The 26490-nt window shown below is 43.8% G+C and overlaps 1 protein-coding gene across 2 annotated transcripts; it reads left to right on the top strand.

Annotated features, from left to right (window-relative positions):
• The first annotated feature begins 14497 nt into the window (after positions 1-14497).
• Positions 14498-21316, top strand: LOC123439751 (AP2-like ethylene-responsive transcription factor SMOS1). Of its 2 annotated transcripts, none has more exons than XM_045116438.1 (10): positions 14498-14858; positions 15581-15663; positions 16581-16589; positions 16681-16769; positions 17502-17575; positions 17656-17706; positions 19310-19383; positions 19488-20056; positions 20131-20213; positions 21069-21316. In XM_045116438.1, exons 1-9 carry the CDS (start codon positions 14611-14613, stop codon positions 20194-20196), a joined length of 1263 nt encoding a protein of 420 aa, XP_044972373.1. In that variant the 5' UTR covers positions 14498-14610; the 3' UTR covers positions 20197-20213; positions 21069-21316. The 2 variants fall into 2 exon arrangements, with proteins under 2 accessions (XP_044972373.1, XP_044972378.1); XM_045116443.1 differs by having other exon boundaries at positions 21066-21316.
• Positions 21317-26490: the final 5174 nt, after the last annotated feature.

The raw sequence follows: 26490 nt of genomic DNA, 5'->3' as shown, positions 1-26490 counted from the left end.
AATAGTTATTTGCTGTTGTCCGGATACAATGGTCGGTTCCGAGCTCAAGGCCTCCTCTCCGACAATGAGGGGACCAAGCATGTATCTGTACAAGGGATCCGGAGTCAAGGCTTCAGGATTTTGAGTTTCATCGGCCGAGACCGTGGCGTTGGCGGGAAGCAGATTGCCTCGCGAGTCGGTGGAAAATTCAAAGTCTCCAAACCTTATTCTATGACCGGGGACGAAACCTCCGATATGGCCAGGACGGTCGGTTAGGTCCGCGCAGCATGAAGCTGTCGAGCGTGGGGACTTGTTCGGTGGAGAAGATGGCCCCATTGTAGACTCAATCGTTGATGATCAAGCGAGCCATCGATCCTTTCAGTGATCCAACAGCGGAACTCTCAATGAAAGCACTAATGTCGGTGTGAAAATCGATAGATATTGGGTAGGGGGTCCCGACCTATGGACCTTACATCGATGGGACGATATTTACCCAGGTTCGGGCCCTCTTGAGGAGGTAAAACCCTAAGCCCTGCCTTATTATATTGATGAGGAACGATGGTTATAGAGTTGATCTACCTCGAGATCGTGTGAGCTAAACCCTAGATGAGATAACCTACCTCTACGCATAAGAACCTCTTTTTTATATAGACACCAGGGCCCCTAGGGTTACATGTTACTGACTTTAATCGGGGGTAGATGGGCCGAACTGGTCCTCCTGCCTTGGAGTGCACGCCTAGTCTTTGGAGCTTTCCATCTTGATTACACACTTGTCAGATAATCCGGTCTTTAATGACGCAGCCCATATGATCGACCCACATGGGACAACCCGACTGCCCGAGGACCCCTTAACTCGGAACTCCCTGAGCGTGGTAGTGCGTGTAGGGGAGGCTGGCTAGGAGGGAGACTACGGGTATAGGTGGGCCTTAGGGGATGGTTGGGCTGGCCTGGTTGCAGGCCCAAGAGGTCGATGTAGCATGTTGCCTCTCTCTCTCTTTATGATTTCCTTTTTCTGTTTAACAAGTAAACAAAGGGTTTAAAAATAGAGAGGGGTCTATGAGAAGAATATGAGCAGGAAGCCAATTTTTCTGGACTCACAAAAATGATCTTGATCCAAAAAATGGAAGTAGGCATGATTGCAAGGTTCAAATTCAGACTCATTTAATTTTGATTCAAATGGGTTTGAACTAGGACTAGGTTTTAGAAGTGTCCAAAAATGGTGAGGATTACTGTGGAGCTTGGAAAGGCGACAAAAGAATTAGGGGCAAAGTTTGGAAGCCAAAGCCAAACTTTGGACGTAATCTGAATAGGATTTTAGAAAGGCATGAAAGGATTTGAAAAGGCATTGGAATTAAATGCAGGTGTGTTTATGGGTGAATCCAAAACTATGGATAATTATTTCCACTCCCTAAATATTGGGAGGATATGTTATGAAGATAAATCACCATATGAATTCTCTCAATTTAAATAGATCAAGAAATCTACGCAATTTATTTACTTGACTTGGAAAAATTAATGGCATGGTGGCATGATGAAATGTTGGAATGCAAACAATAAAATCATGGAAAGAAACGGTGTCGGACTGTTACACAAGCGTAGCCGGAAATACCATAAGGAGTTCACATGGTTTTTTTTACCAAGTTCGGGCCCTCATGGTTTAGGTACACCCTGCTTTTGCTTTGTTTTAGATTGAAGTGGGAGCACCTCATGCGAGGGGATTACAAGTGAAGTATGATCATGACTACCAAGGTCTATGTATGATGAAATATATGCCTCAAGCTACCCCTAGTCTCTCCTTATAAAGAGAACGAGGGTTTATGCAGATCTTAATCGATATATCGATGAGGGCTTGTTGACTTGTATGTCAATAACATGATTTTCCTTTAAGCCACCCCGACTACATACTAGAATAGAGCTGCAACCAAGAACCCATAGGTATTGAGGCTGGCCGAGTGTTGGGCTTCCCTGGCGATGGGCCATCCGTGGTATAGTGTACCATCAAAGATGCTACACAAGAGGTCTAAAATTTAAGAACATGGATGATCATATCCAACTTACTTCAGGTGTGTTTGTATTGACAAAGGAACGGTGGAAGAGTGCCAACTCTACAAAAAGCGGCTGAAGGAGCCAGAAAAAACAATAATGAGGAGGAAACTTTTGTTGGGGAACGTTGCATGTGAAACCAAAAATTTCCTACGCACACGAAGACCTATCATGGTGATGTTCATCTATGAGAGGGAGATCAGATCCACATACCCTTGTAGATCGCTAAGCGAGAAGCGTTAAGAAACACGGTTGATGTAGTGGTACAGCTTCGTGATTCAAATCACCATCGTCCCAAGATCCGTCCCAATCTAGCACCGAACGGACGGCACCTCCGCGTTAAGCAGACGTACAGCTCGATGACGATCTCCGCTTTCTTGATCCAGCAAGAGAGACGGGGAAGTAGATGAGTTCTCCGGCAGCATGACGACGCGCTGGTGATGGTGAAGATCTGTTCCTTCAGGGCTCCGCCCGAACTCCGCAGAAATCCGATCTAGAGGAAGAACTACGTGGTATAGGTTTGAGTTGCATGTGGCAAAGTTGTGTCTCAAAAGCCCTAAAACAACCAATATATATAGTAGGAGGGGAGGGGCTAGCCTTCGGGCTCAAGGGATCCCCAAGGGCACCGGCCGAGAGGAGGAGGTGGACTCCCACCCCAATTCAGTTTGGGGAAGGAGGAGTCCACTCCTTCATTCCCACCTCCCTCTTTCCTTTGGTTTTTTCTTCTTGTGGCACCATAGCCCACTTGGGCTGGCCTCACCAGCCCACTAAGGGCTGGTGCACCACCCTAGTGCTATTGGGCTCACTCCCGGGTGGGTGGGCCCCTCCCGGTGAATACCCAGAACCCATTCGTCACTCCCGGTACACTCCCGGTAATGCCCGGAATCTTTTCGGTGACCAAATGAAACCATCCTATATATCAATCTTCATTTTCAGAACATTCCGGAAACCCTCATGACGTCCGTGATCTCGTCTAGGACTTCGAACAACCTTCAGTCACCAACACATATAACTCAACTATACTAAAACGTCACCGAACCTTAAGTGTGCAGACCCTGCGGGTTCGAGAACTATGTAGTCATGACCCGAGGAACTCCCCGGTCAATATCCAATAGCGTGACCTGGATGTCCATATTGGATCCTACATATTCTACGAAGATCTTATCGGTTGAACCTCTGTGCCAAGGATTCATATAATCCCGTATAACATTCCCTTTGTCCTTCGGTATGTTACTTGCCCGATATTTGATCGTCGGTATCTCTATACCTATTTCAATCTCGTTACCGGCAAGTATCTTTACTCGTTCCGTAATACAAGATCCCGTGACTTACAATTGACTCACATTGCTTGCAAGGCTTATATGTGATGTTGTATTACCGAGTGGGCCCCGAGATACCTCTCCGTCACATGGAGTGAAAAATCCCAGTCTTGATCCATGCTAACTCAATGGACACCTTTGGAGATACCTGTAGAGCACCTTTAGAGTCACCCAGTAATGTTGTGACGTTCGATACACACAAGGAATTCCTCCGGTTTCAGTTAGTTACATGATCTCATGGTCATAGGAATGAATACTTGACACAGAGAAAACAATAGCAACAAAATGACGCGATCACATGCTATGTTTATAATTTGGTTCTTTTCCATCACATCATTCTCCTAATGATGTGATCCAGATATCAAGTGACAACACTTGCATATGGTCAGAAAACCTTAACCATCCTTAGTCAACTCGCTAGCCAACTAGAGGCTTACTAGGGACATTGTTTTGTCTATATATCAACACATGCATCTATGCTTTCATTCAATACAATTATAGCATGGATAATAAATGATTATCTTGAAATAGGAAATATAATAATAACTATTTATCATTGCCTCTAGGGCATATTTCCAACAGTCTCCCACTTGCACTAGAGTCAATAATCTAGTCTCACATCACTATGCGATTTACATTGGAATGAATCTAACACCCATACAGTTCTGGTGTTGATCATGCTTCGCTCGTGGAAGAGGTTTAGTCAGCGGATCTGCTACATTCAGATCCGTGTGCACTTTGCAAATATTTACGTCCTCTCCTTCGACGTAGTCGCGGATGAGGTTGAAGCGTCGTTTGATGTGTCTGGTATTCTTGTGAAACCTTGGTTCCTTTGCTAAAGCAATGGCACCAGTGTTGTCACATAACAGAGTTTTTGGGTTTAGTGCACTTGGCACAACTCCAAGATCCGTCATGAACTGCTTCATCCAGACACCCTCCTTAGCTGCCTCCGAGGCAGCCATGTACCCCGCCTCACATGTAGAATCTGCTACGACGCTTTGCTTGGAACTGCACCAGCTTATCGCACCCCCATGAAGAATAAATACGTATCTGGTTTGAGACTTAGAGTCATCCGGATCAGTGTCAAAGCTTGCATCGACGTAACCCTTTACGACGAGCTCTTCGTCACCTCCATAAACGAGAAACATTTCCTTAGTCCTTTTCAGGTACTTCAGAATATTCTTGAATGCCGTCCAGTGATCCACTCCTGGATTACTTTGAAACCTGCCTACCATACTTATGGTCACACTGGCGTCCGGTCTAGTGCACAACATTGCATACATGATAGACCCTATGGCTCAAGCATACGGGGCGGTACTCATCTTTTCTCTATCTTCCACAATTACTGGACACCGAGTCTTACTCAACTTTATACCATGTAATACTGGCAAGAACGCCTTCTTGGACTGCTCCATTTTGAACTTCTTCAAAACTTTATCAAGGTATGTGCTTTGTGAAAGTCCTATTAGGCGCCTCGATCTATCCCTATAGATCTTAATGTCTAATATGTAAGCAGCTTCTTCTACGTCCTTCATTGAAAAACATTTGTTCAAGTAATCTTTTATGCTCTCTAAAAACTCCATATTGTTTCCAATCAGCAATATGTCATCCACATATAATATTAGAAACGCCACAGAGCTCCCACTCACTTTCTTGTAAATACAAGATTCTCCAACAACTTGTATAAACCCAAATGCTTTGATCACCTCATCAAAGCGCTTATTCCAATTCTGAGATGCTTGCACCGGTCCATAAATGGATCACTGGAGTTTGCATACTTTGTTAGCATTCTTTGGATCGACAAAACCTTCGAGTTGCATCATATACAACTCTTCTTTAAGAAAACCGTTAAGGAACGTCGTTTCGACATCTATCTGCCAGATTTCATAATCGAAAAATGCATCTATTGCTAACATGATTCGGACGGACTTAAGCATCGCTACCGGTGAGAATGTCTCATCGTAGTCAACTCCTTGAACTTGTGAAAAACCCTTTGCCACAAGTCGAGCTTTATAAACGGTCACATTACCGTCTGCGTTCGTCTTCTTCTTAAAGATCCATTTGTTCTGAATAGCCTTGCGACCTTCAGATAATACTTCCAAAGTACACACTTTGTTTTCATACATAGATCCTATCTCGGACTTCATGGCCTCCAGCCATTTTTTGGACTCCGGGCCCACCATTGCTTCTTCATAATTCGCAGGTTCATTGTTGTCTAACAACATGATAGATAAGACAGGATTACCGTACCATTCAGGAGTAGTACGTGATCTTGTCGACCTGCGAGGTCCAGTAGTAACTTGATCCGAAGCTTAATGATCATCATCATTAGCTTCCTCCTCAACTGGTGTCGCCTCGACAGAGGTTTCCCCCTGCCCTGCACCACCACCTAGAGGGAGCAGAGGTTCTACAACCTCACCAAGTTCTATCTTCCTCCCACTCAATTCTTTCGAGAGAAACTCCTTCTCAAGAAAAGCTCTGTTCTTATCAACAAACACTTTGCCCTCGAATCTGAGATAGAAGGTGTACCCAACTATCTCCTTTGGGTAACCTATGAATACGCACTTTTCCACTTTGGGTTCCGGCTTTTCAGGTTGAAGCTTTTTGACATAAGCATCACATCCCCAAACTTTAAGAAACGACAACTTTGGCCTCTTGTCATACCATAGCTCATATGGTGTCGTTTCAACGGATTTTGACGGTGCCCTATTTAAAGTAAATGCAGTTGCCTCTAATGCATAACCCCAAAACGATAACGGCAAATCGGTAAGAGACATCATAGATCACATCATATCTAACAAAGTACGATTATGACATTCGGACACACCATTACGCTGTGGTGTTCCAGGCGGTGTCAACTGTGAAACAATTCCACATTATCTTAAGTGAGCACCATACTGGAAACTCAGATATTCGCCCACTCAATCAGAACGCAGGAACTTGATCTTCTTGTTACGATGATTTTCAACTTCACTCTGAAATTACTTGAACTTCTCAAATGTTTCAGACTTGTGCTTCATCAAGTAGATATATCCATACCTACTCAAATCATCAGTGAAGGTGAGAAAATAATGATATCAGCCATGCGCCTCCACACTCATTGGACCGCACACATCAGTATGTATGATCTCCAACAAGTCACTTGCACGCTCCATTGTTCCGGAGAACGGAGTCTTAGTCATCTTGCCCATGAGGCATGGTTCGCACGTGTCAAGTGATTCAAAATCAAGTGACTCCAAAAGCCCATTGGTATGGAGTTTCTTCATGCGCTTTACTCCAATATCACCTAAGCGGTAGTGCCACAAAAATGTGGCGCTATCATTGTTAACTCTACATCTTTTGGTCTCAATGTTATGTATATGTGTGTCATCACAATCAAGATTCAATATGAACAAACCTCTCACATTGGGTGCATGACCATAAAAGATATTACTCATAAAAATAGAACAACCATTATTCTCTGACTTAAATGAGTAACCGTCTCGCAATAAACAAGATCCAGATATAATGTCCATGCTTCAAGCAGGCACTAAATAACAATTATTTAAGTTCATAACTAATCCTGCTCGTAACTGAAGTGAGACTGTGCCGACGGTGACTGCATCAACCTTGGAACCATTTCCCACGCGCATCGTCACTTCATCCTTCGCCAACCTTCATTTATTCCGCAGTTCCTACTTCGAGTTGCAAATATGAGCAACAGAACCGGTATCAAATACCCAGGCACTACTACGAGAGTTGGTTAAGTACACATCAAAAACATGTATATCACATATACCTGATTTTTTTGGCGGTTACGACTACAATAATCATTATTTACTTTGCGAGGACGTAAGTGTGCCAGACTGCTATATTTTTTTATTATTCCTACAATATAAACTAGGGGATATAGGGGGTAACATTGTCCCTATAAATTCCTTTTTTCCTTTTCTTTTTTGTCCAGCCTTCTTATCAGTCAAATACTTGGGGAAGTTGCTCTTCCAGTGACCCATCCCCTTGCACTAATAGCACTCTGTTTCCGGCTTAGGTCCAACCTTGGGTTTCTTCGTCGGATTGGCAACAGTTTTGCCGCTCTTATTGGAGTTACCCTTCTTGCCTTTGCCGTTTCTCCTGAAACCAGTGGTCTTATTGACCTTCAACACTTGATGCTCTTTCCGGAGTTCTGACTCTGCGACTTTCAGCATCGCGAATAACTCGCCGGGTGACTTGTTCATCCCTTGCATGTTATAGTTCAACACAAAGCTCTTATAGTTACGTGGTAGTGATTGAAGAATTCTATCAGTGATAGCCTCTTGCGGGAGTTCAATCCCGAGATCAGCTAGATGGTTTGAGTACCCAGACATTTTGAGCACATGTTCACTGACAGACGAATTCTCCTCCATCTTGCAGGCATAGAATTTATCGGAGGTCTCATACCTCTCGATCTAGGCGTTCTTCTGAAAGATAAACTTCAATCCTAGAACATCTCATATGCTCCATGATGCTCAAAACATCGTTGAACTCCCGGTTCTAAGCCATACAAGACTGCACATTGAACTACTGAGTAGTTCTCCTTACGCGATTGCCAAGCATTCAAAACATCTTGGTCATACGTAGCGGGTGGTTCATCTCCTAGCGCAGCATCAAGGACATAATTCTTTTTCCCAGCTTGTAGGATGAGCCTAAGATTACGTGCCCAATCAACAAAGTTGCTTCCATCATCTTTCAACTTAGCTTTCTCTAGGAACGTATTGAAATTCAGGGTTGCTACTGCGTGAGCCATTGATCTACAACATAAAATATTGCAAAGTGGACTTAGACTATGTTCAAGACAATTAGAGTTTAACTAATCAGATTACTAATAAACCCTCACTCAAATAGACATCCCTCTAGTTACTTGAGTGTGGCATGATCCAAATTCACTAAATCAAGTCCGATCATCACATGAGTTGAGCGTAGTTTCAGTAGTAAACATCTCTATGCTAATCATATCAACTATAAGATTCATGCTCGACCTTTCGGCCTCTTGTGTTCCGAGGCCATGTCTGCACAAGCTAGGCTCGTCAAGTTTAACCCGAGTGTTCCGCGTGTGCAACTATTTTGAACCCGTTTTATGTGAACGTTGAGTCTATCACACCCGATCATCACGTGGTGTCTCGAAACGACAAACTGTCGCAACGGTGCACAGTCGGGAAGAACACAATTTTATCTTGAAATTTTAGTGAGGGATCACCTTATAATGCTATCGTCGTTCTAAGCAAGATAAGGTGCATAAAAGGATTAACATCATATGCAATTCATAAGTGACATGATATGGCCATGATCTTGTGCTTCTTGATCTCCATCACCAAAGCACCGGCATGATCTTCTTGTCACCGGCGCCACACCATGATCTCCATCATTGTGCCGCCATCGAGGTTGTCGTGCTATCTATGCTATTACTACTAAAGATACAACCTAGCAATATAGTAAACGCATCTGCAAACACAAACGTTAGTTTAAAGACAACACTATGGCTCCTGCGGTTGCCATAGCATCGACATGCAAGTCGATATTAACTATTACAACATGATCATCTCATACATCCAATATATCACATCATGACTTTGGCCATATCATATCACAAGCATACCTTGCAAAAACAAGTTAGACGTCCTCTACTTTGTTGTTGCATGTTTTACGTGGCTGCTATGGGTATCTAGTAGATCGCATCTTACTTACGCATAAACCACAACGGAGATGTGCAAATTGTAATTTAAACTCTCTCCAAGGACCGCCTCGGTCAAATCCAATTCAACTAAAGTTGAAGAAACCGACACCCGCCAGTCATCTTTATGCAACGAGTTGCATGTTGGTCGATGAAACCAGTCTCTCGTAAGCGTACGAGTAATGTCGGTCCGGGCCGCTTCAATCCAACAATACCGCTGAATCGAGAAAAGACTAAGAAGGGAAGAAAATCGAACATCAACGCCCACAAAAACTTTTGTGTTCTACTCAAGGTTACATCTACGCATGAACCTAGCTCATGATGCCACTGTTGGGGATTGTTGCATGGGAAACAAAAAAATTCCTACGCACACGAAGACCTATCATGGTGATGTTCATCTACGAGAGGGAGATCGGATCCACATACCCTTGTAGATCACTAAGCGGGAAGCATTAAGAAACGCGGTTGATGTAGTGGTACAGCTTCGTGATTCAAATCACCGTCGTCCCACGACCCGTCCCGATCTAGCACCAAACGGACGACACCTCCGCGTTCAGCACACATACAGCTCGAGAACGATCTCCGACTTCTTGATCCAGCAAGAGAGATGGGGAAGTAGATGAGTTCTCCGGCAGCGTGACGGTGCACCGGTGATGGTGATGATCTGTTCCTCCAGGGCTTCGCCTGAGCTTCGCAGAAATCTGATCTAGAGGAAGAACTACGTGGTATATGTTTGAGTTGCACGTGGCCAAGTTGTGTCTCAAAAGCCCTAAAACCACCAATATATATAGGAGGAGGGGAGGGGCTAGCCTTGGGGCTCAAGGGAGCCCCAAGGGCGCCGGCCGAGAGGAGGAGGTGGACTCCCACCCCAATTTGGTTTCGGAAGGAGGAGTCCACTCCTTCCTTCCATCCTCCCTCTTTCCTTTTTTTTTCTCTTTCCTTTGGTTTTTTTCTTCTTGTGGCACCATAGCCCACTTGGGCTGGCCTCACCAGCCCACTAAGGGCCGGTGCGCCACCCTAGTGCTATTGGGATCACTCCAGGGTGGGTGGTCCCCTCCCGGTGAATACCCAGAACCCATTCGTCACTCCTGGTACACTCCCGGTAATGCCCGAACACTTTCCGGTGACCAAATGAAACCATCCTATATATCAATTTTCGTTTCCGTACCATTCCAGAAACCCTCATGACGTCTGTGATCTCATCCAGGACTCCGAACAACCTTAGTTTACCAACACATATAACTCAACTATACTAAAACGTCACCGAACCTTAAGTGTGCAGACCCTGCGGGTTCGAGAACTATGCAGACTTGACCCGAGGCACTCCCCGGTCAATATCCAATAGCCAGACTTGGATGTCCATATTGGATCCGACATATTCTACGAAGATCTTATCGGTTGACCCTCTGTGCCAAGGATTCATATAATCCCGTATAACATTCCCTTTGTCCTTTGGTATGTTACTTGCCCAAGATTCGATCGTCGTTATCTCTATACCTATTTCAATCTCGTTACCGGCAAGTCTCTTTACTCGTTCCGTAATACAAGATCTCGTGACTTACACTTGAGTCACATTGCTTGCAAGGCTCATATGTGATGTTGTATTACCGAGTGGGCCCCGAGATACCTCTCCGTCACACGGAGTGACAAATCCCAGTCTTGATCCATGCTAACTCTATTGACACCTTTGGAGATACATGTAGAGCACCTTTATAGTCACCGAGTAACGTTGTGACGTTTGATACACACAAGGAATTCCTCCGGTGTTAGTGAGTTACATGAGCTCATGGTCATAGGAATGAATACTTGACACGCAGAAAACAATAGCAACAAAATGACACGGTCACATGCTACGTTTATAATTTGGTCTTGTCCATCACATCATTCTTCTAATGATGTGATCCAGTTATCAAGTGACAACACTTGCATATGGTCAGAAAACATTAACCATCCTTGATCAACAGGCTAGCCAACTAGAGGCTTACTAGGAACATTGTTTTGTCTATATATCCACACATGCATATATGCTTTCATTCAATACAATTATAGCATGGATAATAAACGATTATCTTGAAACAGGAAATATAATAATAACTAATTTATCATTGCCTCTAGGGCATATTTCCAACAACTTTCACATCAGTTACCGGCCACGTTAATAAGTTTGTGCAAATTATCAACAAATATGACATCGACCAATTCATGAGAAGTTTAAGAAAGATCTGAGTGAACATCGTTTAAAGGTAACAACAAAAACATATGTGCGAATTGAATTCTAGTTTGAACTATTTTATTCCAAAACTTATTGTGGTTGTAGTACGTACATTTGAACTTGTGCCGCACTTGAATATTTTCATTCGTCGAAGATTTGATATGCCATTATTTTCTATTTACGGACATCAAAACATAATAGACATAGATGTTTGGGGAACAAGGTTGGATGACCGACTCCCATATACAGGTCCGTAGATGACTCCGGACCAGCTCGCGGACAAATATTATGTCCATTTTGAAGGTTCAGCATTGAAGATGCCCCGAACTTCTTTTCCATCCATAAGAGAAAATTCAATGGGGCGACCTATTTGGTCCGCCGCCGTCCGTTTGGGTCGGCGCGAACACAAAAGGCGGCCCAACGCGCCGACCCAAACGGACGCGCGTCCAGTTTTCGTCCGTGGGCGACCCATTCCGGACCCATTTTTGAGCCGGATTTGCGTCGGCGCGGACATGCGACGGACGCGCGCACGCTCGCATTCTCCTCCCCCGGGCCCGCTGGTTGGTGGCACATTGGCCTCCCCCCATCCAACCCTCGCCCGCCTCCTTCGTCGCCGACGCCGTCGCCCATTTGACTCTGCCAGCTGCCGACGCCTCCACATCCGCCCAGCAACGCCGCCCACTCCCACGTCGCCCGTCGCCGCCGTCTTGCCGCCGGGGAGCCGACTGCTTCCCACTCCTGCCTCCCCACCACACAGCCCGCCCCGACCAAGAAGTTGCCTCGTCGCCCGGCCAGATCCTCACCGGCATGCTCGTCGGACATCGGCCCACTCGTTGGACGCTGGCAGGGCAGCTAGCTGGTCAGTGCGCGTCGCGACTCCCTTCGGCAGCCATCTCCTTCGTCGACGCCTGCAAGTTGTTCGACAGTTTGCCAAGGTACAAAATGGACTCCGCTGACGAATTCTTTTTCCACAATTTCCTTTGCGACTCTGACAATTCGTCGTCCGATGACGAGGAGGAGGTATCGGCTGCTGTGTTGGTCCATCACCACCTCAACAGCTAGCGACCATTATTCTGTGGCTCCATTCCGGGCCACCTTTGGTGTTGAATCGCAACCGAGAGAGCCGACATTTCCTTCTTTGGAAGGACTACTTTGATACAACAAACCTGTTGTTCAAACATCAAAAATTCCACCGTCGTTTCCGTATGAGTAGGCATCTTTTCAACCGTATTAGAGAGGGGGTGGTCGGCTATGATGACTATTTTGAGTTCAAAGAGGATGTCGTTGGCAAGATAGGTTTTTCCTCTTATTAGAAATGCACTGTCGCCATCTGAATGCTTGTATACGGAGTGCCCGGTGATCTCATTGACGAGTACGTCCGTATGAGCGAGTCTACTTTCCTAGAGTCTCTGTATAAGTTCTGCAAGGCTGTTATTGCTGTGTTTGGCCCTGAGTACTTGAGAGAGCCGACTACTGAAGATACAACCCGTTTGTTGGCGATGAATGCCAGCAGGGGCTTTCCAGGGATGCTTGGTAGCATAGATTGCATGCACTGGGAGTGGAAGAACTGCCCTTCTGCTTGGCAAGGGCAGTATAAGGGCCATGTCAAGGCTTGCACTGTCATACTAGAGGCCGTGGCGTATGAAGATCTCTGGATCTGTCACTTTTTCTTTGGCATGGATGGATCACACAATGATATCAACGTGCTTCAGCGCTCGCCGGTGTTTGCTAGGCTTGTCGAAGACAACAGCCCACCGGTGAACTTTACTGTTAACGACCACAACCACGACAAATGATACTACCTGGGTGACGGAATCTATCCTCAGTGGACCACTATTGTCAAGACAATACCCAACCCTGTCGGAGAGAAGAGGAAAAGATTTGCCCAAGAGCAAGAGGGTGCTAGGAAGGATGTCGAGCGTGCCTTTGGTGTTTCGCAATCTCGATGGGGCATCGTTCGGTATCCTGCTAATACGTGGAGCACGCAGAAACTGTGAAAGGTGATGACTGCTTGTGTGATCATGCATAATATGACCGTAGAAGACGAGCGCTCGGAACGTATGTACGATCAAGGGTTTTAGTTTCAGGGTGAGAATGTTGTGCCTGAGCATGGAGGAGCAACAACGTTTGAACAGTTCATCCAATTTCATCAAGACATGCATGATTGGGAAACACACGTGCAGCTGTAAAATGATTTGGTTGAGCATATGTGGGCTCATGTTGGCGACCAATGGATTTATCTTCTTATTCGTTTGCAAAAATATGTGAAAACTATGTTATGTTTATTCGGCTTGTAATAACTATGTTATTTTATTCGGTCCAAATTATGTTAGCAAATTCAATGCAAAATAGAACGGCCAGACAACCAGCCGGCCACGCCGGCACATATAGGTCGGCGCGTTGAACGCGCTGCCGACTCATATCTAAAACAGGACGGACGCCGACCGACCGGTCGATCCAAACGAACAAACCGAACTAATCTTCATTCGTTCGGATCAACCGTTAAAGTTGCTTTAAATACACGATTTTGGCCGATGCATTTGATATGCCCGTGGCGACGTGATTGACATGGGCTATCCCTACGTGACGTGACGTGACTGACATGATACGTGCTACCCCTACGTGACGTGAAGTGAGTGCAACATTAACACAGAGCTACTAGCCAGTAGAGAGAGTGAGCATGCAGCGCAGTACACCTGCCTTCAATGTGGCACGGCAGTACCGTGGTAGTGCAGTACTGTCCACGGCCTCCCATGAACCAACTCGACTCGATCAGCCCCATTCACTCACCTCCTGCCGCATCTGACACGGTGGCCAACGGTCCTGAGGCATTGAACTCAACTCAACTCCACTCCAGTCGGTTCATTTCCAGTGTTTTGTTTCTTTATGCATCATCATCATTCATCACGGAGTTCCATCTGCACATCCCTCGTGTTTTCCATCACGGGGTTTGCCCCTGTCGGGTCGGCATCGATGGGAGTAAGAATCGGCCACGCGAGCCGTACCGATGCCGTTCGCGGAAGCGACGACGGGCCGGACAAACCCGCATCCGGCGTGGCGCTGCTGCCGTCCCTTTCCGGCCCGCTACCATCGGCTCAACTCTCTTCCTTCTTCTCTAGCCGTCATCATCAATCGCGCATCCTCGGATTCCCCTGCGGCTCCCTGCTCCCCATGTGCCGGCCCACTGGGCTCCACGCGTCCCCATCCACCTCTGCCTCTGCTCCTCCTCCCCCACCCCTCCCCCCCTCCATTTGAAACCACCACCACGGCCGCCCCCAAACGGTCACCACTGCGACTCCTCCAAAGGCCGAAGCGCTCGCCCCCGTCCTCCTGCCTCGTCGCGCCGGCTCGACCGATCCGGTGGCGGCGCCATGGCCTCCCCCAACCCCGCCGCGGCCGACGCGGGGCTGCAGAACAAGCTGGAGGCCGCGGCGGGGGGAAGCGAGGGGCCGCCGCCCGCGTACGGCGCGGCGGTGGGGGTGGCCGCCGCGGAGCAGGCGCCGCCCAGGAGGCTCGCCCCGGCGCGGAAGGAGCGCGTCTGCACCGCCAAGGACCGCATCAGCCGCATGACGCCCTGCGCCGCCGGGAAACGCAGCTCCATCTACCGCGGGGTCACCCGGTACGTACCGCCCCTGCCTGGCCCGCTCACGGACTCATCTCCGCTGCTACCTGCTTTTCGTTTCCCGGCGACCATGTCTGGAAGAAGCTCAGCACTACAGATCGCCAATGAGCTTCCGTATGCGTCTCTGTCTCGAGTTATTGGGGGTGGGGAGCGTATCGGAAAGTGACGCAGAGCGTGACTAGCCTGGGAGATCCGATGAGAACTGGCACACGACGAGAATAAGTGAATGTTATAGAGGACTATTGCTGTTAGGTATCTCAACATTGCAGCCAGTGTTTGTCTCTGGTTATTATCACGAAACAGCTGTAAATTAATGTATGAACATCACAGTTAGTACCCTGTTCAAACGATGATCTGCAGGTCAGCACATGCTAATGGTTAATGTGCACGCTCAACCACGAGAAATTACAAGTAGTATTACCTCCGATGTCTGGCCACCTTAATTGTTTACAAATACTTCCAAGTTTGACCTCTTCACCGTGCTTGGCACTTCATGCTTCTCGGTGCGCATTTCATATTTGGTGTCCTCCTTCGCTCCTTCCTTCTCCACTTATGAGTATTATTTTCTGTACTATACGCTATTATTTCTTTTCTTTTTTACTGCCTTCAACAGACATATACTTCCTTAAACTTTTTGTGAGCATAGCATTATCTCCTTTTGGTGTTCCTTATACATGTATTCATTCAATTTATTACTTAGCCCAATGTTGCATCAATAGGCATAGATGGACAGGGCGATATGAGGCTCACCTTTGGGACAAAAGCACATGGAATCAGAATCAGAATAAAAAAGGGAAACAAGGTATGCGACTATTGTGTGCTCAGTACAGAGTTACAGCTGTTGTTAATTTATCATGCTTCTTTAGCAATCTTATTACATTGGTGTATAGGAAACTTGTCCATCTTAACTTCCTTTTATTGCAGAGGTCATTTGGGATTATTGTGTGCTCAGTACAGAGTTACAGCTGTTGTAAATTTATCATGCTTCTTTAGCAATCTTATTACATTGGTGTATAGGAAACTTGTCCATCTTAACTTCCTTTTATTGCAGAGGTCATTTGGGATTATTGTGTGCTCAGTGCAGAGTTACAGCTGTTGTAAATCTAGCATGCTTCTTTAGCAATCTATTACATTGCTGTATAGGAAATTTGTCCATCTTAGCTTCCTTTTATTGCAGAGGCCATTTGGGATATTGTGTGCTAAGTGCAGAGTTACAGCTGTTGTAAATTTATCATGCTTCTTTAGCAATCTTATTACACTGGTGTATAGGAAACTTGTCCATCTTAGCTTCCTTTTATTGCAGAGTCATTTGGTTTAAGGTCTCTAATCCTCAATCATCCATCATCCGATATGGAATCTATGTAGTAATTAAGTAGTTCTTCCGTCTACAAGTTTACACTCAAACAGATCTTTTTCTTTTTTACTATTGCTTGAGTCAGGTATTTTTGACTAGATAATTGTTTGCTGTGCCATAACCACTGCATGCATTTACTGGTTGTAAAGAGTATGCATTCTGCATATCTCAGTTTTTATACTATGTGCATGATTTCTTTCATATCTCCATACGATGACCTGTGTTAAAGTTAACTATATCAGTATGATTTACCATTTAATTTTTATTACTGTAGTTGTGCTTAATGTAATTTAATGCACATAGTGTTAACTTGATAAGATGTTTCTTTTTTACATGGGAAACTGCACGGCGCACCAATCTTGCAGTATATTTAGGTAAGGAGCACCACCGATGCTGACATTAAAATGCACATAGTGTTAACTTGATAAGATGTTTCTAATGCCCACCATTTGATGTGCAACATAGGCGCATATGATGATGAAGAGGCTGCGGCAAGAGCCTATGATCTTGCTGCATTGAAATACTGGGGAGCTGGAACACAGATAAATTTTCCTGTGAGTCGTCTATAAGATTTGCTAATGCCATTCAGCTCTTGTTTTCTAGTCTTTGTTAAATTCTTCCACCTTAAATTATTAAGTATATTTTCCTTTTTTAGTAAGATCGTGGTTTAGCTGAATGCATTATTCATTTATTTCAGGAAGTGTTCCATGGTGAAACTGATACCTCTGTGTGCTAATCAGTCTGTTTGTTATTAATATTGAGCAATGATTTATTTAGAACCCACGATGTAATAAAAATCTTGCACAGAAACCGAAAGCTTCCAAATTTGATCTCTAAATTTCAGAAATATCTAGTGTCTTTTGTCTACTTTACATTATGTATATCAAAATTTGAGATACATGTTACCTCAGTTCAGTTTAAGCCGATGATTCTCTTATCTCGTTTGGCTGGTTTACATATTTACAGATATAAGTGTTGGGACGAAACCCAAAACTGTTTACTATGTAGTGCCTACTTTTCATAAAGCACAATTAAAATTAGGATATATGATGCCCCAGCTCAGCTTCATTATAAGTCTATGATTCTCTCATCTGGTTTTGTTTTTATTATTATTTTAATTTACAATTGTAACTTAAAACAAATAACACAACTGTCTTCTGCAGAGTATTGACGAAACAAAAATTATAATTACTTCATTGTTTTCAATTCCATGTCAACTGTCACAATACCTAATGAAAAATTTGACAATTAGCAAACTTATGTTCATTATGTATCTGCCTATTTAGGTCTCCGATTATACAAGAGATCTTGAAGAGATGCAGATGATCTCCAAAGAGGACTATCTTGTATCTCTCCGAAGGTATATTTGTGTCGTGCATTTATAATGCATATACATTATTTATTTTCTGAAGCAATGACTGGAAGATGCATGCATTGCAGAAAGAGCAGTGCCTTCTCTAGGGGATTACCAAAATATCGTGGGCTTCCCAGGTGCGTTTTAATGATTGAGAAAATATATCCTCTACTATGCAAATTTCTTTTATGTTTGTTGTTTTGTGATAGTTTACTTCTGTAATGCATCCCTGTAAAAGTTTTTCCACATGCAAATCATTTATTCCCAAATTGTTCAAACTGTCGATGCTTTGTTTAATATGATTGTATTGTGCTTTATTGCTACAAATATTTCTGCCACATCAATAATGGGTTGGAAATTTCGCTACAATCTCATATATTAGTTTGTAACTTTCTCTGTTGCTTTGTGTTCATCTTCACAACAGAGCAACACTGCAAAACTAAAATGAGCAAATAAAGTATTCAATAGCTTCTGTAGCCAATTGTGGTTTTGCACCATGACAGCTTAGCAGTTTCCTTAAAAATTAGATTGAAAAAGATTATAGTTCTATACTGGTAGCTTGGGAAATGAACATATCTGCAGCTTGCACTAAACATATATTTCTTCCAAACCCAATCCCTCAATCATACAGTATGTATGCTTCTTGGGCGTCCTATTATACAACAAGTGTTTTTCACTCTGTTCCATGAGTTGGATCTGATCATTGACAGTGTGGGGTCTATCCATATATAGGTAGACATTCGTATTTGGGAAGTGGTATTACAATATTAATTTGTGACAGGTGATGTAATACTATGAGTAGCTTTATTTAGTTCCATTTGTCTCAAATATTGACCAGACATCAGCATTGAAGACTAACCTTTTCAGCTTGCCCTGTTTGATAACAAAATATTTTTGAAGTAAGGTTTTTAAAATGCTGCAGTTTTAATTACTATGAGCTGTTTGGCTATGAGTGAAAATTGTGATAATAATACTGCAGTATTTACAAAACCACAGTATTTTCTCTGTTTTAAAAAAAGAACCCTCGACCTCTTTTTTAAGAACAGAGCACACGAAAGAAATGCCGTCCTCGTTATCTTCTTCCTGCTTCTAAGCTGCAACCACCATGTTGTTTCTGGATATCGTCTCCATCGGGGACAAACCAAGAGATGGCAAAGGAGAGAGGAGCGTGACTATGCTGACCTTTGACCTCCCGCCTCTCGGCGCTGGCCGCTGGCACCTGCCTCTGCGCGGCTGCTTTGTTCCCCTTCTTGCGTTGAGTTGAACTGCCTTCTTTTCTTGTTTGTGCATGGTAGTTCAGTGCATCCGGCTGATTATTATGCATGTCCGTTCAATGCGTCCGGCTAGCTAGCTAGCACCGCACACAGTGCAACTGCTTCATATGCTAGCTAGCTAATTTACGTTGGTGTATACAAGCACTTGCCAAACGGGTCGCAGTATTTTCAAAACTTCAAGATACTTTGGTATGTCAAAGCTGCGGTATCTTGTACCTACTGACTAAAATACTATGGTTTTCAATACTGCGGTTTTTCTAATACTTTGCTGCCAAACATAGCATGTACAAGGCATACACAGTAAAAGTTTTGTAAGATGTGTGCCATGTCAATGTACAGTTTGTAATTATAAATGTTGCAACAAGAATTGTTCAAATTTTCAATTAAGTTTCATGACATAAATGCGTTACTAAAAAGCTGCAAGTGCTTTACTTAAGCTTTATACTAAGTGTACATTGTCATACAGGCAGCTCCATAATTCCAGATGGGATGCTTCTTTGGGACAACTGCTTGGCAATGACTACATGAACCTCAGTTGTGGTGCGTCTATGCATACTACTACACTGCTCTTTTGAGTTAAACAAACTAAAGAAGTGGTAACTAGGCTGTGATACCTTGAAAGTTGCAACTTATTTATATTACAGGAAAGGGCATTGCACTGGATGGAAAATTTGCGGGAAGCTTTGGGTTAGAGAGGAAAATTGATCTAACAAATTACATTAGGTGGTGGGTACCCAAAAAGGCACGGCAGTCAGATACATCAAAAGCAGAAGAGGTTGCTGATGAAATCCGTGCTATTGAAGGTTCAGTGCAACTGACTGAGCCGTATAAGCTGCCTTCTCTTGGCCTCGGTTCCCATTCAAAACCCTCTTCAGCGGGGCTATCTGCATGCGGTATCTTATCTCAGTCTGGTGCCTTCAAAAGCTTCTTGGAGAAGTCCACAAAATTATCTGAAGAATGCACATTTAGCAAAGAAATAGATGAAGGAAAGGTCGCTGTATCAGAACCTACTACTGGACATCATACATCTGCAGTTGACATTAACATGAATGGGTTGCTAGTACAAAGAGCTCCATACACATTGGCCCCTGTTATGCCTACAATGAAAAGTACCTGGAGTCCTTCTGATCCTTCTGCGGATCATCTATTTTGGAGCAACTTCATCTTGCCATCGAGTCAACCTGTCACAATGGCGACAATAACGACAACAACGGTTTGTTTCTCTGCCTGACATATTTTCTACTTCTGGGTTCTGAAATGCTGAATCTGACCATTGATTTGTGACAGTTTGCAAAGAATGAGGTGAGTTCAAGTGATCCATTCAAGAACCAGGAGTATGAACATACCAAATAGCAAGGATATTTTAGCTGGTAATTAAGTAGATCAGATCCTGCATTCTATTCCTGTCACTAAATTTGGTATTTCAGTTTTCTAATTTCTGCGTGTCACCTAAAATGGCTATAAATTTTTTCACATGGGAAGCTTAAGGAATCCTGGGAGTAATCAAAGTTACGATTTTAGAAATGTGTTGTTAACTCAATCAAATCTAAGAATTAGTCACCCAAGAATAAATATACAGACACTAGTTTTTTCCTTAAAAAATGGTGCAAATTTTTAAAGACAAGAGAATATACCTGACAACAAGACACTGCATAGATAGATGGACATATGGAAATGAGTTTCAACTAATTTATGAACTAAAGACAAGATTTATATTTGCTTGTGTTGCATTCCAGTAGGGATCAACACATGGAATGATTGGCACCTGCATATAACTTGTGGATCAACACATGGAATGATTGGCACCTGCATATAACTTGTGTATGGAGTGGTGGGCATGATAAATTAAAACTTCTCATGTGCGTGTGCGTGTGTGTGTGCGCGTTTGGCGTGTGCTCATGCGCGCGCGTGTGTGTTTTACTTTGTGCACAAACCTTCCATTATTGAAAATGTGTGTCCGTCTGTGTTACTCATGGAAACTGGTAGGAGTTTGATTTTCTGTATTAATGGATTCACCAGTGGAGTATCCATTTTGGGTCCCGTTACCGGTAGTAGTTTTATGCTAGTGTAGTTATATGCTCAAGATTGTCTAAAATTTCTACTTGCTTGCTGCACCAGCTAAATTAGTCGTAAAAACAGCCAGTTAAAGTGTCCTAGTTTTTGCTAAGTTGAAGTAGCCCTTTAATTGGTTGCTGAAAGCTAAGCACATTCCAACTGTTCAGCAGGTTGATGATGACAGCGTCGTTCACCTCCAGTGTGTTTGTGCTGCCAATCTTTTGATGTGGTGGCTTGTGAGCAATACTCTTTGTATCCATACTTCACAGAACATGCATAGAAGGTAAGAAAACCATAGTTATGTAATATACAGTGGCTAATGCCCAGGAAACAATGTGTAGCTGTAAAGCCGTCTGTATATATTGCTGTTGTCTACAGATTTGAGGAAGAGAACAGAAATAGGAATGTGATTTTTGTATGCTTAGTTGTTTATCTTGTGCAAATATTTGGACGAGTTAAAGAAGCGTTGTTTTGCCTCTTGGCCCCGCTCTGCGTTTCGACGAATATCGTTTTGCCCACGTTACGGCTGCTTCATCACTGCACTAGGTTCGCCTGCCTCCGTGAGAGCATAGTCTTGCAAACCAACGTCTTCTTGATGCTACATGGGCTGGTGCGCACGAGGATTTACTGGTATCTGGCATCATCTGCTCGGAGGTCGGAGCTAGTCAACCGCGACTTCTGATTCAGGACAATTCATCTTTGGATCAGGCATGCAATGAAGTGCAGAACAAGTTGGTCACTCGTGTATACTCGGCTTCATTAAGTTTTGTCAGCAAAGTTGAACCATCAATTTTGTAGCTTTAAATGTTGCAACCTCGTTAAAAAAATAAGTAGCGTTCACGAATTAACTGTTCGCCGATTTTACAAATGTACACATGCAAATATAAAAATATTGTTCACTACAACGTTTGTTCATAAGACGACGTCGACGACAACAACAACAACAAAGCCTTTAGTCCCTAACATGTTGGGATAGGTTAGAGATGAAATCATAAGATCTCGCCACCAACTCATTGTTCTGGAACGCTTCCACGCACCTCTATCCCAAGCAAGCTTCCACGCACCATTGTTCATGGCTAGTTCTTTGGTGATACTTCAATTCTTTAAATCTTTCTTTACGGACTACTCCCATGTCAACTTCAGTTTACCCCTGCCTCTTTGACATTATTAGCACACTCTAGCCGTCTGCTATGCACTAGAGCTTCAAGAGGCATGCGCTCAATATGACAAAATCATCTCAGACGATGTTGGACAAGCTTCTCTTCAATCAGCGCTACCCCAACTCTATCTCGTATATCATCATTTCGGACTCGGTCCTTCCTTGTGTGGCCACACATCCATCTCAACATACGCATCTCCGCCACACCCAACTGCTGCACATGTCGCCTTTTAGTCGGCCAACACTCGGCGCCATACAACATTGTTGGTCGAACCGCCATCCTATAGAACTTGTCTTTTAGCTTTTGTGGCACTCTCTTGTCACAGAAAATGCCAGAAGCTTAGCACCACTTCATCCATCCGGCTTTAATTCGATGGTTCACATCTTCATCGATATCCCCATCCTTATGCAGCATTGACCCCAAATATCAAAAGGTGTCCTTCTGAGGCACCACTTGCCCATCAAGGCTAACTTCCTCCTCCTCCTCATGCCTAGTAGTATTGAAATCGCACCTCATGTACTCGGTTTTAGTTCTACTAAGTCTAAAACCTTTCGATTCCAAGGTTTGTCTCCAAAGCTCTAACTTCATGTTGACCCATGTCCGACTATCATCGACTAGCACCACGTCGTCCGCAAAGAGCATGCACCATGGGATATCTCCTTGCATATTCCTTGTGCCCTCATCCATCACTAAGTCAAAAAAGATAAGGGCTCAAAGCTGACCCCTGAGGCAGTCCTATTTTAATCGGGAAGTCATCAATGTCGCCATCACTTGTTCGAACAATTGTCACAACATTATCGTACACGTCCTTGATGAGGGTATTGTACTTTGTTGGGACTTTGTGTTTCTCCAAGGCCCACCACATGACATACCGCGGTATCTTATCATAGGCCTTCTCCATGTCATTGAACATCATATGCATGTCCTTCTTTGCTCTCTGTGTCTCTCCATAAGTTGTCGTAACAAGAAAATGGCTTCCATGGTCGACCTCCCAAGCATGAAACCAAACTGAATTTTGGTCACGCTTGTCATTCTTCTTAGGCGGTTGAAAGGACGTGGATGTCGCCTAGAGGGGGGTTGAATAGACGATATAAAATAATTATGGTTTAGGCTTGAACAAATGCGGAATAAAACTAACGTATAATTTGTCAAGCACAAAACCTAAAACAACTAGGCTCACCTATGTGCACCAACAAATTATGCTAAGCAAGATAAACAACTAAGTGATATCAAGATATATAACAAGAAAGAATATGGCTATCACAAAGTAAAGTGCATAAGTAAAGGGCTCGGGTAAGAGATAACCGAGGCACGCGGATACGATGATGTATCCCGAAGTTCACACCCTTGCGGATGCTAATCTCCGTTTAGAGTGGTGTGGAGGCACAATGCTCCCCAAAAAGCCACTAAGGCCACCGTAATCTCCTCATGCCCCCGTACAATGCAAGATGTCGTGTTTCCACTAAGGGACCCTTGAAGGTGGTCATCGAACCCGTACAAACAAGGTTGACACAATCTCCACAACTTAATTGGAGGCTCCCAACAACACCACGAAGCTTCACCACAATGGACTGTGGCTCTTAGATGACCTCAAATGCTCGGGGCAATCTCCACAACCTAATTGGAGACCCCGATGCTTTCCTAGAGCTTTACACCACAATGATTGAGATCCAAGGCACCACCAAGCTTCTAGGATGCCAGAGCACCCAGGAAGAACAAGCTACAGGGTACCAAGCATCCAAGAGTAATATGCATCTCAAACTTCACTTCCACGTATCACCGCGGAGAACTCAAACCTATGCACCAAATGCAATGGCAAGGGCACAAGGAGTGCCCAAGTCTTTCTCTCTCAAATCCCACCACAATAACTAATGCTATGGAAGAAAAGGAGAGGAAGCACGAAGAAGAACATGAAGAACTCCAAGATTAGATCCAAGGGGTTCCCCTCACATAGAGGAGAAATTGATTGGTGGAAATATGGATCTAGTTGTCCTCTCTCTTTTCCCTCAAGAACTAGCAAGAATCATTGGAGGAATTGAGAGATAGCAATCTCAAAGAAGGTCAACAAGGTGTGGCAAATACGAGCTCAACAGGTAGGGACCATTGTGGAAGAAGGCCCCCCTTAAATAGGCATCCCAAAATCCAACCGTTATGCCCAAAAGTCGTGCTCAAGCGGTACTACCGCTTAGCACGGTCAAACCAGCCCAACGAGACAGAAAAACACGAGTGGTAGTTCTCCCAGAGAGGTAGTACTGCTTGGGGGAGAGGTAGTACCGCTTTAGAGGTACTACCGCTCAGGGGAAAGATAGTACCGCTTGAGAGGTACTACCGCTCTCTACTACCCCTCTACTACCGCTCATGCGGATTGGGAACCAGAAGAATAAAATAAGCGGAAGTGGAAGTGGTAATGGTCAGCGAAAGTACCGCTTAGGCGGTACTATCGCTCGGGGAGAGGTATTACCGCTAGGAGGAGAGGTACTACCGCTCTCTACTACCTCTTAAAGCAGTACTTCAACCGAAGCAAAACCGAAACCACCATAACTTTCGCATACGAGCTTCGAATTGAGCAAACTCAAGTTTTTTGGATTCACAACAACAAGAGCTGTCCAACAACAAAAATGCAAATGATATGGAGATGTGAAACCTCTATGAATGAAGAACCGGCAAAAACTCCAACATGGAAAACATCATAAAAGTTGCATATGGACTCCGTTTTCGATGAACTCGAGCTTGTCATGAAGATGAGCTCTCAACGAACGATACAATAAAGCTAGTAACTTGAGATCCCCCCTTGATAGTGCGGCAATCTATCCTATAACCCAGTATCACAACTACCATTTGTGATACTGGTAAAATAGAAAACCTATCAAGGGCAAACCTATACCTTGCACATAGTGCACTTGAGCTAGATGATGACGATCTTGACTTCCTCAAGATGGACCACCTTTCTTGATTGCATTGGCTCAATGAAGACTAGTTGATTGCTCCCCCATACTCACTATGAGTGAGCCACTCTTCATCACATCTTCACAAGTCCATTGCCACCACAATGGACGGTAAGCTTCAAGCATGATATCTTCGTGATGCTCCACTTGAACTTGCACAGCGCAATCTTCCATGGGCTGTATGAGATCTTCCTCTTGACGCAAGCCCATGGAAACGCACCATACCATGGGATCACTTGATCCCTCTCGGTACATCTTGTACGCTTTGTGTGTTGATCAAATTGATTCACTCTTTGACTTAGTCTTGATCAACCTTGTGTATTTATGACCAATCTTTGGACAAAACCTTGAATGCAACCTTGGTAATCATATAAACTCCTTGAAACCAACAGATGGACTTCAAGAAGTGCCTATGGACAAATCCTACAAATATAACTCAAGGCAAACATTAGTCCATAGGGATTGTCATCAATTACCAAAACCACATATGGAGAAATATGCTCTAACAATCTCCCCCATTTTGGTAATGGATGACAATCACTTTCAAGAGAGTTTATATAAAGAAATAAGCATAAACAGGCACACACATGCAAAGCAATAATGCATGGGTATCAGATGCAAGTGCTTAAGAAAAAAAACGCAAAAGTGCTTAAGCAACAAATGCAAAACTCTCTAAACTTCTCCAAACTAAACTCTCTAAACTTCTCCCCATTGGCATCGATTACCAAAATGGATGAAAAGCTGAGAAAGCCAATATAATAGGGGGTCCTCCAAAAAGTGTATACTTCTCAACAAATGAGTGCAAAGAAATACACATATACAATGATAAGTAGTTGGAGGAAAACGAACTATGTGGAGGACCCAAAGATTGTAAAAGGATCATATGGCACAGAGACATACAAAGGAGAGAAGCAAGCAATCAAAAGATACCAATTGGAACAAACAATCATATGGTCCTTCGAACCACATGAATAAAGATATTATGATATGGGTAAAGAAGTGTTTTATAAAAACTAGAGAAACTCCCCATGATTTGTGCACTAATAAGAAATTTTGTATTTGATGCAAGTGCACAAAATAGGATCGTTGCTCCCCCAAAATTAATAAAAACACACAAAAAGTGCAAACAAGTAGATAAGATAATAGGCATATCACTTGCACAAAACATATGGTTGAACAACATGTAAAAGAGGCAACTTAAGAATAGGCTCAACCAAAATGATGCGTGTCAGTCATGGCAAAGCACTTGAGATGACTAATATAAGGATGAGCATTACTCACTAAAATAGTCTTGATGAAATGAGACACAAAGTGCAAGACATATCCTTCCCAAACACACACTACTAGCAAATGGGTTCACAAGCTTACTAATAAACAAATTAAGAACCAACGCTTGTGACAACCCATGGTGAAGATAGGAAATAATAACCTTGTCAAGAGGAGGGATACCAATCAAAATGGCAAAACCTCGTCAAGACAAGCATGAG

This window comes from Hordeum vulgare, chromosome 1H (assembly GCF_904849725.1).
Source record: "Hordeum vulgare subsp. vulgare chromosome 1H, MorexV3_pseudomolecules_assembly, whole genome shotgun sequence".
In the NCBI taxonomy this organism is placed as follows: Eukaryota; Viridiplantae; Streptophyta; class Magnoliopsida; order Poales; family Poaceae; genus Hordeum; species Hordeum vulgare.
The sequence above is the reverse complement of the archived record's forward strand: the minus strand, read 5'-3'. Positions and strand labels throughout refer to the sequence as shown.